This window comes from Pterocles gutturalis, unplaced genomic scaffold (assembly GCF_000699245.1).
Source record: "Pterocles gutturalis isolate BGI_N339 unplaced genomic scaffold, ASM69924v1 scaffold26869, whole genome shotgun sequence".
Taxonomy (NCBI): domain Eukaryota; kingdom Metazoa; phylum Chordata; class Aves; order Pterocliformes; family Pteroclidae; genus Pterocles; species Pterocles gutturalis.
The window spans coordinates 30,711-49,733 of NW_010136553.1; the positions used below are offsets into that span (position 1 = coordinate 30,711).

Below are 19,023 nucleotides of genomic sequence, written 5' to 3' on the forward strand. Positions count from 1 at the left end.
AAAGGAAAACTGAGGCTAATGAAGACAAAAAAGTACTACTGACCCCATCAAATCTTTATTATTAAAGATTATAAATTAGGAAAATACACATAGAGTACTTGTTAATAATTCATTACTGCGGCATTTTGCATTCGCATGTTAGAAGGTGTCTTAATTCCAGTTTCCTTGGCATGTTGTGTTTTTTTTCTGATAACATTATAAACTGAGATCAGCTTCTAAGACATGCCTCCCTTTCCTTTAGAGGAAGGATTGAAGAAACATTTGGGTTGTTCAACACATTTTCCTTATGTTACTAACCTCCAAGACAAGAAGATTTTAAGCAGATAACATGCATTGTGAGAATATTCATTCATGTTTTAGGCTCTGAGGTAAAAAGGCTCCTTGTGCTCCACAGCAACAGCTGCTGCCTCTCCTTGTCTCTCTCCACGCTACTAAGTGCTATCATCTTATTGTTATGTGCTGACTTACGCCATACAGCCTCCAAATTCTCCCCAAACATAAAGGGCATTGCTCCCGAACAAAAAGGAGAGCAACAATGGGAAACATAAAATGACTAACGTATTCTTCCTAAGAATGCGTAAGAGAACCATCCAAAAAGAAGGTTTTTAAGCTCAGTTACTGTTGTTCACGTCACTCTTCCCCTCACACTGAAGCAGACATCATCTCATGTCATTCTAAAACTTTTATTTTTTTGTTTGTACAAAATGTTTTCAACATGATGCTTTTTAAAAACAGCCCTAGGGCTTTATATATGACTTTACAAACAACTTGAGATGATAGCTATGTGTTCATGTTCCTTCACTTTTTTCAACACAATAAAAGATATCCATCCCAGCAGTAACAGCCACTTCTAAAAGGTACTTGTGCGGGCAGAACACCCCTGCTGGATTTGTTTATTCACAAATGTAGCTTGGCCTTCTAATACTACATTTTCTGGAAATACAATGCAATAACCAATTGAAAAAAATCTCAGGAACATATTCTGATAGAATCTTGTCTTTTTCTTCTTTAAAAAACACAAGTAAGTGGTACTGAAACCACTGCAAAAGGAAATAATGCAATTTTTTATATGGGAGGAGGGAAATTTTAAACTGTGGACATCTAAGTTCTATCATTCCCAGTTCGAACCAACTTAAGTGAACTAAAAATTGCTGGAAACTAAAACATGAACTTTAAGTCACACAGCAAATTATCTTCCCGTGTGACTTGAGAAAACAAATCTCAGCAAGTGATACTATGATGGCAATGTACATAAACACTGACCTTCAGACTACAGTGACATATAGCACAATAAAACCTGGGCACAGTGACTGAGAACTAGGCATAAAGGGAATTTATTCTAAAGAGAAGTTTCAGCCCCTTTCAAATAGCGTTATATTGCTAAATTACTGCAGGCAAGTCATAATTTCATGGCTGTATCTACTTACTCCGTTGAAAAGGAGCACTGCATTTCCCTGGGCAGCACATGCAGAGGGCTGTGAACACGCTGTTTGGTATGCTTACCAGCTAGCAGACCACGGCTCTATGAAGCCAAAGAATTAAGCTACATAAAACTTTCTTAGTGTTTTCTCTTCAAGTCTTATTTTGCTGCTGCATGAATAAGGGAACATACTTTCTAGGCTTTCTTCATCACCTAACACTCCAGAGGAGCATATGGTAGGCTTTATCTTGCATGTCTCGGAGAAACTGAAGTTCCATGATAGGATGTGACATAGTTTAATCTCAGTAGTGCCTGACAACACATTTCACAAAGCCAAAAAACTTCGAGGTAGTACTTAATACTCTAGAGAGTAATAAATTTTTGAAAATATCTGTGATTTGACAGGGAGAATTTTATTATACTATCAGATTACCCGTTCTAATTAACAGCAATTTACAGAACTATTTTTTTCAAAGGGCAGCTGTCAAAATATCAGAAAATGGTAAGGGCATGCACATATTGATGGGTTCACACTTTAGTTGCTTTTCAATTTCACAAAAGATACACTGTGTTACAGTCAAAAGACAAAAAATGTGGGCCCAGATGGGCTTGTATTTCATTTTGTACAGCAGAGGCTTTTTACAGGGGAGAAATTCTTACTATGATATGGACCAAACAATCCAAAACCCCAATGTCTGTGAGGAATTCTTCAGACAACTTTTTTCGCAGAGAATCCATGCACATGACTGAGGACTCAGAAGAGGACAAACTACATTTAGTATTTGCTTGTGTGCAATATAAACAAATTTCCAGAAAGGTGTTCTTATCCACATGAGCTTCTTAAATGATACTGGTTGATAAAATAATTTCATATAATCGTCATAGCATGGCTTTCTATAAAATCACCCCTAAAATTTTTCCCCACATATTGGCTATGGAGAAGAGTTACTCTATAATAATGGTTAGTTCTTTATGCTGCTGGCTTCTATATAAAGGTCCAACCACCACCCCCCCAAACCAGTGCAATCAAGGATACCTGACTACCACTAAAATTAGTTATTTAAACAGCTTTACCAAATTCAGTTGCCAACCTTGTAGGTCACGGTAAGTAAGGAATTTAACAAAAATAGCAAGCTTATACTGTGTGGTTACATTAGAATTCAGACACAGGAATGTTTCTAAAGCATGCATAGGCTGAGGTTTGCTTGAGCGAGCTATAATCTCCAGAGGAAGCCATTTCTCACCTTTGGTATGATATGACAGCAGATCCAAACCCAAAATCTAAGCAATTTTGATATCTTACACAAGGAGACAGCTGAACCAGTAGAAGCAACAGAGATAGCAGGAAAAGACAGGGATACCTTGAATTATCTAAGATATGGGGCTTCTTGCCTCTGGGTAAGATTAGAGTTTTAAAAAGATACTGGGGGGAGGTGGGGGAGGGTGAGGAAATAAATAGATTTAAAGTCAAGACTAAGATAAACTTGGGAACAAACCTGAAAATCATAGAACTATCTTATTTTGGAAGCATTACATAATTAAGAAATCATTATAAGATGGAATCACTGCAGATAAAATGGTTATCCAAAAATGTATTATTTGTTGCTCCTTTGCTCCATACTTTGGAAAGTTCTTTGAATACATTGATGGAAAATATTGTATCAGGAGTGTGCATGTATTTTGCACAGAAAATCTTCCCAATTATCACAACTCCTGTTATGTAGAGAATACATTCTAGCAGAGAGCATGACAGACAACAAGTCTAAGCATCTCTGAGAACAGATACTGAGGCAGCTTTGGTATTTTTGTATAGTTAAACGGAAAGGTAGCTTGGGAAGGACAGGTACTATAGAGCAGCACATCTGCAATACTTGGGGCTGGCTCCATTCATAATACGCAGCAGGTCTCTTCTGGAACTACATTATGCCCCTGGCTGTAGCGTATCATTATTCTTCTTGTATTTTTGAAATAATGTAAAAACTGGTTTGCAGGTTACAGAGCAAACCTGTTTCACACCGTTCACAACGTAGTGTGAAACAGGAGAGCTGCTGCATGACCCTAAGCAGTGCAGCATCAGTGTAGGTGGGGAAGTTTGACAGTGAAAATCTTCTTCAGAATGATGAACCTCAGAGGCCACAAAGCACCAAATTTGATAGGAACCAGTCTGCGCTGCCTTTTGGGAGTAATCCTTAGAGCAATTCTTAACCCTACATTCAACCTTTTTGCACGATCCAGACACCAGTGCTGAAGCTTGCTCCCTGGTGACCTTTCCCTGAGAAGAGAAAGATACTCTGTTTTGAGTTACCAACAGTGGAGCCATCAGTGCCAACAGCAACACCAAGACACTGTACCTCTGCTGATGTTTAATCAGCTGGTAGCACTTCACTGATGGCACCAAAACCAGAACTGCTGCTGATGTCAGCATCAATGTCAGTGCTGGTTTTGGATTGACCTGCATCTCTTATATCCAGTCAGAACCCAGCATCCTCACATCTGGCTAGATATGCTCTCTGCTCCTTAAAAGGAGAAATTCAGCTATCTTCTTAAAGGAGAGAAGGGAATGGTACTGGGAACCATGCCTACTTCAGTGTCCAGCCCTGCTTCACCTCAGAGGATTTCACTGCCAGAACTAAAGCTTACAGCAAAGCAGTCTGCCATCATTTTTCCTTCACTGAAGGTAAAAATACTCCTGTCAAAGAGCTTCTAGCATGTGTACTAGCTAAAGGTGAGTCACGATGGAAGGTGTTTATCACACTTGGGATCTGAAATTCCTTACAGTTATTCTGTGATGAGCTGTTAAGTTTCAGTGTCTCTAGATTTCCATATTCTTTCTGAGAAGAAGCGACAGATAAAATCATGGTCTGACACAGGATTCTGAGGCAATTTTTAACAGAACTTAAGACCAGTGTGGAACGGATATTAAAGCCTCAATGTTTTGAAACTACTATTTTGGTATAACCAAAACTATAAAACAAGAAAGCAGTTATGTGAGAGGTGAGCCTGAAGAATTAAAAGGAACTAAATCTTAGCTCCCAACTAACACATGATCTGGCAGAAGCCAGATGAGTATTACTTATCCTGTCTTTCTGGCACAGATGGTTAAAGACTGCTGGTATAGCTGGGTCATATCTACTTTGCGTCAGGACGGGGTAGCTACTTGCACAGACCTACCACAGAAATTTAGGAAAACACAGTGTTTCCTTTATTACAACCAACTCCCGGCTGCTGTTTCTGCAGCACATCCCAGTCTTTCTGGTCCATGACACACACTGTGCTGGTGATCTGGGGGTTTCCTGCTGCACCATCTACCTGGGGCTGCTACATGGACTCTCGAATGGGCCATGACAAAAATCTGCTTGGAGAATCTCCTGGGGTTTTTTTGTGTGCACGTATTTGTTGTTGTAGTTGTCTTTATAAATTCGACTCTGAAAAAAGTGCCTTGCTTTTTATTCAGGACAACATAGCTTTTTCCTGTTCCCTGTTACCTAAGAGCACAGTACATGCAATGAAAATATTCAGAATTTCAAACTATAAGCAAGAATAAATGCACATAAAAGGAAATACTTCAGAATATTTACTTAGCCATAAAAATAATTTAGAAGTAGGTCCATCTTCTAATATTAATAACATTTAGTTATAACCATAACAAAACTTACAAACAGCTTCTGGTCTACTCCGTGTATGGGAAAGGAAAATTTGAATTATTTCCCCTCAAGGTGACTACATCTACAATCATACTACCATAAGGGAAGAAGAAAGGGAACAGACACGTACTGTGAAAAGCGCACACATTCGATCTATCTTCTCTGGATTCCTGGGGCCTCCGTTCTTGTTTAACCTCACCATAAACCTCTCACTAAAAAGCAAACAATATTAAAAAAAAGATAAACAAGAGTTTCATGTATAGACTTCAACATAAAAATACAGAGAGATACTTTTTTTAAAAAAAGACACACTAGGTATTATGATTTTTGTCATTCCCGAAGCATATGAAACAGTACTCACTGATCTAGATAAAATTACATGGAATAGCATAGAGGACTTTTAACAGCAAGTATTCTGCATTTGAAAACATCATGTTGATGTATATTCATGATGCAATAACTTTAAAATAAAGTGAATATATGAAGGAGAGGATTTGAAATATTACAAGTACTTCAGGCGAAGGCTAAGGCACACTTGCTGAGGCGAACACTGCCTTTGGTAAAACTAAGTTCATTAAAATCTACTCAAAACTAGAAGTAACAAGAATACAAATCAAGCAAACCCCTTCAATATATACTCTTTGTAAAACCAACATACAAACTCAAACACATTAGGATTCAATTGACAGAACTGCCTATCAATCAAATTAAACAGTCCTTTTACCAGCAAAACGAGTGTGTATAGCCAGACTGCAAAATAAATAAACCTCATGATGGATGGTAAGCCATGGGCATTGATACTATTTTCTAAGACAGAGAAGTTACGTATGCAAGTAAAGTAGACAAGTATGAGTAATTTATTCAATAGGTGTGTGACAACACATGAAGTATTGACCAGAATTTTCTTTCTACATTTTCACAGAAAAAAAGCAAGAGCATAGCATTAAATCTTCTAGTTACATTTCCATGATATCACAGATCCTTTTAATTTTAAACCGTATCAACTCCAGTAACCTTTACTTGACTAAAACATATTTTCCAGCATATTATCCACTGTTGGCCTTAAAAACATGAAAACCTAGAGTACGCACTACTTCCTTTGGTAGCTTGCTCCAAAAGGCTATTCATCCCTCCTGTTAAAACATCAGCTTGGAAATGTCTGGGTTCAGTGTTTAGCCACTGCTTTTTGTTACAATTTCTGCTGTATGTTAAAGATCACTTTAGAAATGCTAATTTCTTACAGGGCAGTGATATCAGTCATTAATTATATTATGCAATCAAATATCTCTCCAAACAAGTAAGCCATGTAATGCTGCTAAGAAATTAAATAAAATGTGCTGGAATAATTTTATAGAACTTACCCGTAGTGCAATATTTCAACACCATTTCATGAACAGTTCTAAAAATGTAAGTTTGTAACAGTCTAGTACTGGTATCACCTACACCGTGGATACAAATATACCCATATGTGTATTTCACGCATATAAAACCAAGTCCCTACTAATCCTATCTGTAATTTATCAAACATCACATATTAGCCTTTGCACCACAGCATTATGCTGAGTTCATTTGAAGCAGTCTGTCCATTATCAATACTGATACATTTTCAAAATTGCTACTTTTGTAGGAACAGTCCCTAATTCTGTAAGCAGGACTCACATACCCAGTTATACACCTTTGCATGTTTATTTGCTTAATTTTCCCTTGTTAAGCATCCCAGATCACGTTCTCTGGATACTTCATTCTCCCTGTCATTCGCAATCACTCCCATCTCCATGTATCCCACAACCTCATTCAGCAATAATTGTAATCAGTTTGCAGCAGATGCTTATAAAGTGTGAGGTTGCTAATGGGCCCCAAAGAAACCCACAAGAAGCAGATATTTGGCGAGTCTTTACCTGTGACTACTTTTTAATATGTCAATTAGTAAATTAAGAATGTTTTAGAAAAACGCTTTAATGACATGGTATAATTGAATATTTTAGTAAGAATTTCATGGTGTATTGAGTGGAGGGCGGTACAATATTACAGCTTCAGTACACTACAGTAACAGTTACATTACAACAATATTACGCCTTCACAGTTACCTCTATCTACCTAATATATAAATCACAAGTAATAAAGTAATAATTTACAAAATAAAACTTATTTTCAATAAAAACACATTAATTACATTCTTATCTTTTATCGTTAGCTCATTCTTGTGCCCATTATTTGGCTGGTAACTGATTAAGGCTGTGAAAACACGCAGTAGCAAGCGACTGCAGCAGGATGGCCCAAGTGGTTGCTTTTTCCAGCTGCTGGCCTCAGTCCTGCGTTCCTCCTGCAAAAGGGCCACACAAACAGGACATCCAGCACTACCTGAACAATGACACTGCAGAACTCTAAATACTAATGTAACCTGAAATAGGTGCTAGTTCAGCAGCAGTCACAGCTGCTGGCGTTCAGCTCTCCCTACTCCATGAAGCTCAGAGGAGGAGAAAGCAGGACAGTCACAGCGATGCTCACAGGTAAGCTCTGGTTAATACAGGGAATAAATAAACCAGAAGATAACTAACCATAAATTTCCAAATAGGAATTATTATTTAAATATTAATAAATTAAATATTAATATTTAAATATTAATAAATTAAAAATATGCAGTAACTTAAAGAGATATCAACGCATAGCCATGTTCTTTCCAAGCTGCAGCATCAATACTTCCGATGCCTTTAAAAAAACTGCTTAGGGGGATTTTGATTTTAATAAATCCATTTAATTGTAATCCTTGAATCAGTTCAATTGTAAAATCTTTCATTTAGAAAGATTAGGAGGTAACATACATTTTATTTCTGTTACAAGTATAATTTGTTAAACATGCCTCTTTCCACAATGAAAAGTAACATTCCTTAAAGAAAACAAAAAGCTACCATGACCTACAGAGCTACAAAAGTTACTTTTATAAAATAAACATCAGTCTTCTTTAAAACTGAACTTGAAACAAGAATTAAATGACTGTAGTTAATTTGTTAAATGTAAATTTGCCAACACCCCCTACTTGAACACTGAAAAATCATTACTACGCCCTATGCATACTAACCATGTCCCATTTTTCAGGATAAGAGCATAAAATGGATCAACACAAACAAGATCTCTGACAAACTATTCTTTCACTTCTGCTGCTGGGAAAGTAATCCTGCCACCAAAGAGGCGCACAATGGAAGAACACAAAGCTGACACACGCAGCCGAGGATCAGGATGAAACAAGACAAAAAGCAGCCTGCCAGCCGAAGATTACGAGCAATATAAATCCCATCTGCAGGGGAAAACACATTCACTAGTGAAGATGTCCATCCAAAATCAAAGTGTAAATCAAAGCTGGCTCGCTCATAGTTGATTGCAAATCCCTGGAAGTTATTACACCTTATACAATAAACGCCCGGAATATCTTCACTGCCGTTGCCGTCAGATCAAGGCTGGTTCTCTTTATTCAGAGGATGACTGACGTTTTGAAGGGAAGCCAAACCACTAGTAGAGCACCAAGCTCTTCTGTGAGATGAAGAACCACTTACAGAAAGGGGAAACAGAAATTTGAAGATGCACTGATGACTAAGAGTATTTTAAAATTTCAGGATAAAAATACACAAAAAATATACTACTAGCCAATCTTATAGAAGCAGAAGATGCTGGCCCAACAGATAAACTGAGCTGATGTTCAAAAACAGACAAATCCTAACAACAGCCTTCCATAAGAAAGGTGCATCTTACCCTACTATCCTGTCTCCAATAATGTCCAGCAGTGGATAACCAGGAAAACAACAGAAGAAGAAAGAAAGCATACAGTAATACACTGCTGATATGTACTATCAGCTTACACCAGTGAAGCTCAAAACCAGCAGTAATATCTTTGAGTTTAACCTGGGAAGTATTCAGGCTATCATGCTTAAAAAAAAAATATCACTAGCCGTTTACAGAGTTACTATTAGAAAGTGAACTTTATAGTAATTCATAATATATGTATGTGCCATACAAATGCATGTATATATACGCATAACATAACTCAAGAATTTAAGAATTAAAACTCATTAAGTTTAAATTCTTCAAGATATAATATTATAACTGCTCTTTTACCTCCATTGATTTCAGTAATAGCATTACATATTATATTTTAAATCTCCAGTAAGGTCTATATTTTTGAACTTCCAACACAAGTTTTCTTTGAAAAGTTATTTCAGCACCAATGAGCATTTAATTTTCATAACTGAAGCTGAATACAACACTGTATGCCACAGAGTCCTCTGCAGGCTGTCCCTCTGACAATAGCAGAGAAGGGACAGTCAAGTCTTTGAGCTGAGACAGTCAATTCATACTTTGTTCATTACCAGAATTTGTATTGCTGAGTCTGCTTTCAAAACATCCAAAGAGATATTCTGGAGGCTCATTTGATAGCCTCTTCCAAGGTTTTACCCCATTAACAAGTGGAAATATTTTAAAATTTGCAGTTCACCCCTTTTCTTATTACAGCCACATAGAAAATCTGGTTTCTGTCCCCATATTCCAGCACTTTTCAAGCAATGAAGCAGACCACCACCTTTTTCACCCGCCTGTTCATCCACTGTTCTCATATTCCAGCACTACCTCAGTAACAACCTTTGAATTCCTTCCTTTACTTTCCAGTCCTCCCTTGAGTCCTCTTGAGCTTGTGTCACTAAATAATTAAGGGGACTTGGAGGCAACCGCAGCATTTTGAGAAATGTGGAACACGAAGAGGCATTTTGTCAAAGAAGATATCCACTGACAGGACAAGGAGAATGAAAAGACAGCAGTGCTAATAGGCAATTTTAGAAGACTAAGCTACCTCAAGTTCTTCCACCTTTCCTTGCAGGTCATTTCTCCTAAACTTACAGTTTTGTTTCTCAACTCCAGAATTTCTCTAATCTTTGGTATTACTGTTCAAGAACAACTTATAGACACTAGTGTAAATATTCCACTAAGGCCTCACTAACGCGGATAATGTTAGTATATCCTGGAATGGGACTTGGAGCTTTTTTACACTGTTGACCCATACTGTGAACTCGTTAGTCAGACGCTCCCCATTTTACAGCTGCAAATTTATTTCTATGTCAAAGGAAACCAGGAAGAATAACCCTGTTTTCAGTGATCTGAAGATCCACTGCCTTCAACTACAATTATAGCTCCTTTTTTAGATAAAGATACACACATATAGGGTCAAGAAACTTCATGTCTTATTTTGGGAGCATCTTCACTTGAAATAGTTCTGTCTTCAGTGTGTTGATTCCTCCAGCTTATCTTCTGCACAAGGACAAGAACAAGCACAGAATCTAGACAACATTAAGGTCCATATCGGTAAGACCAAAATATCAAATCCAAGTAAACTCCCTATGAAAATAACTGCCTATGTTTGTATGCATTAAGCATTAGTCTTATAATTGAATATGATCTAACTGCTTAAAGAAGACACATGCTACTCCATTAAAAAACCCCTCAAATACACCATGAGGGAAATTTTAAAACCCAGAAGTTACAATTGCCAAATGAGTGGTGGCAATTAAGTATGGGGAGGTACAGAGTATTTGATGCAATCTGGCTGCTTGATCAAACTACTGTCAAAAAAAAAAAAAAAAAAAAAGGAAAAAGAAAAAATCTTTCAGCTATTCTGAAAATACACCGAAACCAGTTTTCTTTTGCGTAAGAAAGGCACTAAAACAGAGAACAGAATTAACATTTTTACCTTGCTGAGTTCAGACCTAAGACATGTCACCCCAGTGGCAGTATCTTAAACAAAGGCTTATTTATTCCTCTTGCTCCTACATGCCATAAGCAATCTTCAATTACTCTAACTGCAAGATCTCCTCCTGTGCTAACTCACATTATAGTGAAACCACCTCTTGTGCAGCACTAAGTCAGGTTTTACAATCACTTGCATGATTAGCAATTGCTAAACCTACTCAAATATAAGAAACGCTGCTCTCACAAGCCAAGTCAAATAGTTTCTTGTTCTTTTACTTGAAAGGAAGAAAAATGAAAGCAGCATAGTGTCTCACTTCTTGGCTTCCTTTAACTGTCTGAAAAGCAGGACCGTACTGAACTGGCATGTGTTTCTGCAAAAGGAAGGAAGCAATCAGTGGTTTGGGACATCACATTTTCAGCATGAAGGAGGAGGCAAAAAGAGACAAAATTTACTGTTGGGTGAGCACGAGTGGCATTATGCCTGTGGGGAGTTTTGTTGCTGAGTTTGGTTGTTTGTGAGGCTTTTTTTTTCAGAACATTTGAAGATGACAACAAAGGGCCTGGCAAAGAGCATGGGACGGATTAGTGAGCTCCCTTGTATCAACTCATTGGTGGGTTTCATTAGTGTGAAGCAAAAACCATGACTGCATAGCAACTAACGCATGTAGGTACAGCACTAACAGATGTATAGTGCCAAAGCAATGGCAGCCTGCAGAAAGACTGCAGAGCAATTTTCTGTTTGAATTGGAAACTGATGATAAAGAACACAGATTTAAAAAAAAAATCTTTAACAACATATAGGAGATAGCTTTGCTGAAGCAGAGACAGTGATACATTAGGGCATCAATGCCCTTAAGCAGAAACCTCACATCTTGTACCTCTCCCTTGCCTTAAATAATGGTTCAGTAGCTGTTTCTCCCAGAAACAAATGCCTCCTTCACCCTCTACATTCCAATATGCCACTAAAAGGGAAAAGTCACAAATCTGTTCCTTTATTTTTCTTCTTTTCTTCAGTGCTTCTTATTTCCAGAGAACAACCAGGGGCACACTGAAAAATCCCAACACTTTTACGAACACCTCAGTCCTTTCTCAAAATCCGTATTTAACCAGGTTTTCAGAATCTAGCATTTGACTGATCACACAGGTTATTTTAAAAGTATATATTAGTCCCACGACACATGACATGTACCAGTGCATAGCAAAAAGGGCCATATGGTAGTGGAGGTCATATAATAACTTGTATTTTAGTCCTTGACCTTCTTTCCTTCTCACTCTTCTAGTATCATGTAAAACCCTACCTGCATACAAAATAAAAATTCAGAACCAGAAGTCTGAAAACGCTGCCACAGCAGCTAGCAGGAACAAGCTACATACAAAGACCTGCCTAACCTCCTTTCATCATACTCAGTTCTACCACTTAAAAAATAGTGATAAGCATATTATTTAATTTCTCACCAAAAAAATCCCTCTAGCCTGCTCTTTTAATAAATGCTAATATGCCTGACAATAATTCTAGAAAAAAATTGAGTTGGCATATGAATATCATAAGCATTTTAATATGTTACTGCAAAAGGACCATTTTTTGTCCGTTGTGGTTTAACCTCAGCTGGCAATAAACCCCACACAGCCGCTTGCTCATTCCCCCCCCGCTGGGATAGGGAAGAGAATCTAAAGAGTAAAAGTGAGAAAACTCATGGGCTGAGATAAAGACAGCTTAATAGGTAAAGCAAAAGCCATGGGCACAAGCAAAGCAAAACAAGGAATTTATAGCAAAGCAAAACAAGGAATTCATTCATGACTTCCCATGGGCAGGCAGGCATTCAGCCATCTCCAGGACACAAGGGCTCCATCACGCGTAACTGTTACTTGGGAAGACAAACGCCATCACTCCGAACATCCCCCCTTCCTTCTTCTTCCCCGAGCTTCATATGCTGAGCATGACATCATATGGTGTGGGATATCCCTGGGGTCAGTTGGGGTCAGCTGTCCCAGCTGTGTCTCCTCCCAACTCCTCATGCACCCCCAGCCCACTCGCTGGTGGGGTGAGAAGCAGCAAAGGCCTTGGCTGTGAGCACTGCTCAGCAACAACGGAAACATCCCTGTGTTAGCAGCACTGTCTCCAGCACGCCCCTTTCTAGCCACTGTGGAGAAAATTAACTCTGTCCCAGCCCAAACCTGCACATGTCCCAGATAAATCTCAAGAATAAACTCTATGCACTGCAAGCCCAGATCAACCAGGATACTCCACTCCTCAGGATGAGTCAGTTGTTCTCTATGACAACAGCAACCTTGCCAACATTTGCCTTCTAAATACCGCAGTCCTGCTGTGCACACCACATTTCAGGCAGTTTACTTCATCAACACCCTGAAATACTGCATTCTTTCTAGCACTGGGTGTACCAGCTCTACAAGGACAATATGTTGACCAAGTGAATGGAATTATGTCAGGAATGGGGGGGGGGGGGGGGAAGAAAGGGGGAGAGAATTGAACAAGGTTGAATAAGGTTGTAAGGTTAAGAAACAGTCTCTTAACCTTACAACCTTATTAGCTTCAACAAACTAATATTTTTCAGGAAAGCAGTTCTTGCTCTCCAATTGCCTCTATGGCCCTGGCTTTCCATTTGTGCTGCATCCTGCAACACAGCGAACAGGAACAACACGAGGCTACTTATATTTGCTTGTACAACTTTACATCAGATTAGGGAAAACTCTGAATTTTATCTTCATTCCATCTGGCAAATTTGTCGAAATCTTTCTCATGTTTGTTAACTGCAAAAACATGACTATGCTCAGTGATCAAAATGGGTCACCACAGGACACATCGGATCCTGGTGCTTTTGAGAACACCCCGTAGAAACTTTGTAAAAAGGAAACAATTTCACACCAGGACTTCTGAACTTTTATTTCCACCAGATGGTCTCATACTCACGAAGAAAGCATGTGTGTATATCGACATTTCAGTCATTTCCCACTGCCATAAATACGGAGTTGATCTTTCCCTTGAAAGATGATTTAAGCAATAAGAGAAAGGGTTTCTAAGGAGGTGCAACTGTTCATGACACCTACATAAGCATGTGAAGAAATTGAAAAGTAAAGTTATGATCAACTGTTAAATAATTTTGGTTCCTCCTAAGAGCTGAACTACCTTGCAAATACTACTTCGTGGAAAGACCACAAATACTTTTAACAAAGTCTCCTTTGTGAAAACATTTCAGAATGCATCTACATATTGCCATCATACCTTAAAAGGCAGAACTCTTGAGATGATTAAGCAATTTGTTTGCAGTCCATTTAGGAGTATCCTCTGTAAAAAGCTTTTCAATTTTATTTTCTGTTAATCATGTTCACCTTCTAGAGTTGCTATTTTTTGCCCATCCTCTCGGAAAAAAAGCCAAGTCCTTACAGGTGCTGTAAGACTAACCTAGTAATAAAATCTCCCAGTGCTCCACAGAATGACTCTTCAGTTCTGTTTATGTGTGACAGTAAGTCAAAGCATATGTACAGAATGACACCGTGTCTGAAGAACTGAATTCTCATGTATAACGTAACTCAACAGCATATACCACATCCCATGGCACAGCAGTATTTGAGCAATCCGTCATCGATGGCAGTTGCTCCTGAACTCCCGAGACAGACAGCCATCTCTGCTGAACTTTCAGTTTGCATATTGTCTGAACAATGATTCATGGACTACTTAAAATCTTCCTCTTCAGGCAAGTGTTGATGGTGTATGTTTGGTTTTCCCCCCTTTTCTCCTCTTTTGGGAGGAGGCATGGGAGTTCTTTCCTGAGCTGCCTTATCCAGAAGATCTACAACAACCCCCATTTCAAAACCAGGGGAAGAGAAGTACACTGTTTTGGTTTATGGAGTGTATTTCACACAGACATCTTAGAGAAAAGAACACCAGATCTGTGAGGGAAATGAATCTGGCTCTGAGAAAACGGCTCCAAGCAACGCAGTTTGCTTCCCAGCAAATTCAGGCTTAATGCTCATGAATTATTAAGTTCCCACATTGGCTGGAAGCCACGGGGAGGATTACAGAGCATACAGTAAGACTGCTACTGCAAACACTGGGTTTCCATAGGAACAGAAAATAGGGAAAATAACTACCTGTCATCTCTACCACATTCAAGGAAAAACAACCACAATGTTAAAAACATTATTAAAGCTTGCAGCAGAAATGTAGCTAAGCACCAGTTACATTCTCCTTGGGTTCTCATGAGTCTGCCGCACTTGAACATTTGACACTGTCATTAGTAATTTTTTTGTTATTTACATCATGAAAGGTACATATTTGTGTTCCTGAAAGGAATCCTCTCCATTAGCCAGAAAAAGTTTCTATTTCCAAAAAAGGAGACTTTTAGTCATACAGTGTGATTCCTTACTCCCTGCCAGTGATTATGACTTTAAATAACAAAAAGAAAGCCAGAGCAACCCTGCCAGGAGGTAGGTGTGCAAGGCTTTCACCATAACTGTAGGGAAGACTTCTAATTTTGGAGCACAGGTATTTTATAGAATAAGTAATTTATCACCATCTCTAACGTGGGAGAAGCTAATGGTTCTGAGATCTAATACAGCAGTTGTTTCATTTAATTCTTGCTCTACAAACCACAACATCCCTGTTACTTTGCATATGACAGTTTCAGTCGGAGGCACAGAACCACTTTCCAGCAGTGAATTTTGCAACAGAAAGAGCTCAAGTATGATGAGTAGCATTCATTACACTGGGCCTTCCTACAGACAGAAAACTACCTGTAATTGCTCTCTCTGAGCTAAACATTTTAACAATGTGTATTTGTACCCTACCAGTTGAGACAATAAAATCTCTTCTAGCTGTATGTGTTCATGATACATTTTTCTTCTTTCTGAGCAGGAAAATGGAAAAAACTTCAAATACCTGCAACAAATTGATCTCTTCTTCTTAACTAAAAAATGTAAATATCCCTGCAGAAAAATCTGTATCCCTGCCTATTGTCATGTCATATGTGATCCTCAACCTGAAAATTTTTTCTCAGGAAGGAGAGTGGTGGTGGTGAGATATGACTGATTTTTGTAAAAGTTCCTGTTCTATCACAGCTTCATACTAGTAATTTTGCAGGAAAGAATGAGCATCTCTAATAACACCACTTACTTTTCTACAGCAACTTTCATATACAAATCCAGACATTAACAGTTTCTTTCAAATATATAATATTAACAGGAGAGGGGATAAATACGAAAACCAAGCAAATGCAGACTGGGGAGAGAGGTCTAGGGAATGAAAGTCAGCTGAAGCAACTGGTAGAGAAAATGAGAAAGGCTTTACTCTTCCTTTGCCCTTTTTTAAAAATTCTACACACACAAAAAAACCTCTTGTAAAATACTTCACAGGTTACATGTCTCTCCAGTGATGATCAAACCTGTATTTTCTAATACATTGTATCAGAAAAGGTCTTTATTTCCTGTCATGTGTGTGCAGTTGGTTTCAGAGACCCTCCCATTTTCCATGTTAACTAGAATATGCAGAACAAAGGTCATTACTGTGGACAGCAACATTCCTTATTGTTTGCCTACTGGATGATGTATTTAAGGAAGTTCATCTTGAGCAAGATCAAGAAGTGATAGCCTCCTTGTTACTACTGCTATGGATTATCTATTGCACAAAAGACAGAAAAATACTGTCCTTGAAACACTAAGAACACAATAAACTGAAGTATAGGAGGAACTGATAGAGGATCAGTTATCCCACCAGATCAGATTGCTAGAAAGAGCTAAAAATTAGAAAGATGGATTTTTTTCATGACTAAGCAGAAGAAAAACCTCATTAGTTTGTAAGCCTAATCCCTAGGAAAATTCTCCGAATATTAAAGAAATAATTCTGAATGATACAAAGTTATTTTTTCCCAGTAGACAAATCATTATACTGACAGTGAATGAGATAACTTTTCTATTTTAAAAATACCTATGAGAAGGCTGCTATTAAAAAAACATAACAAACAGAAAGTTTAGCATGTAATTGCACAATAAAAATAAAATACAATTTTCTGCTTCCTAACATAGCAACTGGCAATAGGGGAACATGATAATATTTTAAGGCAATTAACAGGGGATAAATACACACACATTATCACAGCACTCGGAGCTATTACCTAAAACAAGAAGCAATGTAGAAAGAGATCTTAAGGTCAATTCCATACTCTAGGAGAGAATGCAGTCAGACTTTTTTTGCCACAGCTTTTAATGGGGACCTTTCCACATTAACTAACTTCATTTCTTTTCCAGCTATTCAACTTCAACCATATTCATCCACCCGGTGATCCTGTCTTCTCTTCTTCTGACCTTATTAATGCCCATCTTCCTGTTCCCTGTCTGGATCCTTCCCTTTGCCATTCTCAGCCGCTCAGCCTCCCTCTACCCAAGTAGCATCTGATTTCTAGAACACGTTCAGTTTGTACAGCTCTGGCGTGGAGCACACACAGTTGCTCTGCTCAGGTATTCTCCCACTAAGCATGCTGCTCCTGCATATCAGAGCTTTGAGAGAACTCAAGCCTCTAACTCAGACAGAGCTTGCGGATAAATGGCTATCGCTTAGTCAAATGTCTGCCTAGTGTTTAAAATGAAATTCCAGACGATGATAATTGTCTACACTAGGAAATGTTACAAGAATATTATTCAAGAAGAAATGTGTAAATGCGATGCAATTTTAGCTACAGTGTTCTTGCTAACATTTTTGAGGAGCTGATATACATTCCTATTGACAGTTTAAAAGTCAAGAAAATATGACTAAATGATGACGAGAACCATGGAGCTGTCATCAATAAGTACACAAAGTGATGAAAATTCCTGTCAAATTTGTCAAGGTTACCCTCAGCAACTTGGTATACAGATTTATATTCTGACATCTGAATATGGTATACAGATTATACCATATATGGTATACAGATTTATATTCTGACATCTGAATTAGGAATACTGTGTCAGAGAAAACTCCTACTACAGAAAAAGTGAGAATCCATTCCCCTACTAATTCCTCATTTCTAAATCCAGTGTTTCAAAGTGGCAAATTTTATTCTATCTAAACACCACCACAAACATTTTCTACCCCCACACCCCAAAAGGCAGTATCATGGCCTCTTAACAATTCAGCTACACCTATGAGAAGTAGTGGAAGTCTAAAGATACTAAAATAGGATAAGACTGTACAAGTGAGTAGTTGCTTGAGAAAACTCTTCCTTTTCTAACGCACACACACACATTGATGAAACCAAAAGCAGTTTGATCACACATTGGAAGTTAACCTGTTTACAAGGCCAAGGAGACATTTTTTTTTTTTTTACACCTTTATTATCTTAAACTTTTATATATTTGTCTGCTAATTTTTATCAGGTAAAAGGATTTGGTTGAAAAGTATCTCAGGATCACGAGTTACAAATGGGAAATCACTATCTACACTACTTCTGCAGTTACCATAGACAACTGTGGAGCAGTATTAACAACAAAGCATTGCCACTTAAAATTTTTTGATTCAGCCTTGAAAAAAGGGGGCAGATCATTTTATGTTAGATGACTTTAGAACAGCTAAATCTCCTGACACATGCTTTGTCAATGGTGCTAAATTCTGAAGATAGAAGATGCAAGCTGCTGTACTGCTCACATTCTCCCCAATACCCACCCACAAATTCAGAACATTCCCACAAAAACCATCTTGCCATATCACCTAATAGCAATAGCATTAAAGAGCTAGCACTGTATTGAAAATCGGCAGCTGGGTAGAAGATATGCTTCTACATTTCTAGTATTTTAAAAATCACTGTGGGTCTCAGTTTTCTCACATTTCTGCACGTGTTTTACCTCGCCATCTGCCGAGAAAGAATGGATTACAATTTTATCCTTTAGTGAGAAGGAAAAGAATGTGAAAAGGCATCTCAACAAAACACAATAAGATGCTTTATAAAGGGCTAGATGTTAACCTTGCTAATACTTCCACATACTTGGACGTAAGAATCAAAGAAGCAAGAGAAATGAATGAGGTAAAGAAGCTGCTTCATGAATTTTAAAATATTTTTTTTAAAGGTCAAGGACTTTCTCTATAGATGCACCTAACCAATAAATGTTGATGTGCATTAGAAAATCTATATAAACTAACCACTGAAGGATAAAGCCTTCTTTCAGAGCAGACATGTGCTTCTCCGCCCTGCATCTTACTGTCCTAGGCAAAGAGGAACAGTGTGAAATTTCAAATTCTAAGCT

General features: G+C 38.0%; 1 protein-coding gene across 1 annotated transcript in view; it reads right to left on the reverse strand.

Moving 5' to 3' along the window:
- The window catches only part of LOC104468288 (dedicator of cytokinesis protein 3-like), a gene marked incomplete at its 3' end in the record, with an annotated part of 49,237 nt that extends 30,605 nt beyond the window's left edge, over positions 1 to 18,632 (reverse strand). Inside the window, exons 1-2 of the mRNA XM_010082356.1 lie at positions 18,625 to 18,632; positions 5,195 to 5,276 (exon numbers count right to left, since the gene is read on the reverse strand). Coding sequence (XP_010080658.1) covers positions 5,195 to 5,276; positions 18,625 to 18,632 — 90 coding nt within the window. The remainder of the gene's footprint in view (positions 1 to 5,194; positions 5,277 to 18,624) is intronic.
- Positions 18,633 to 19,023: the final 391 nt, after the last annotated feature.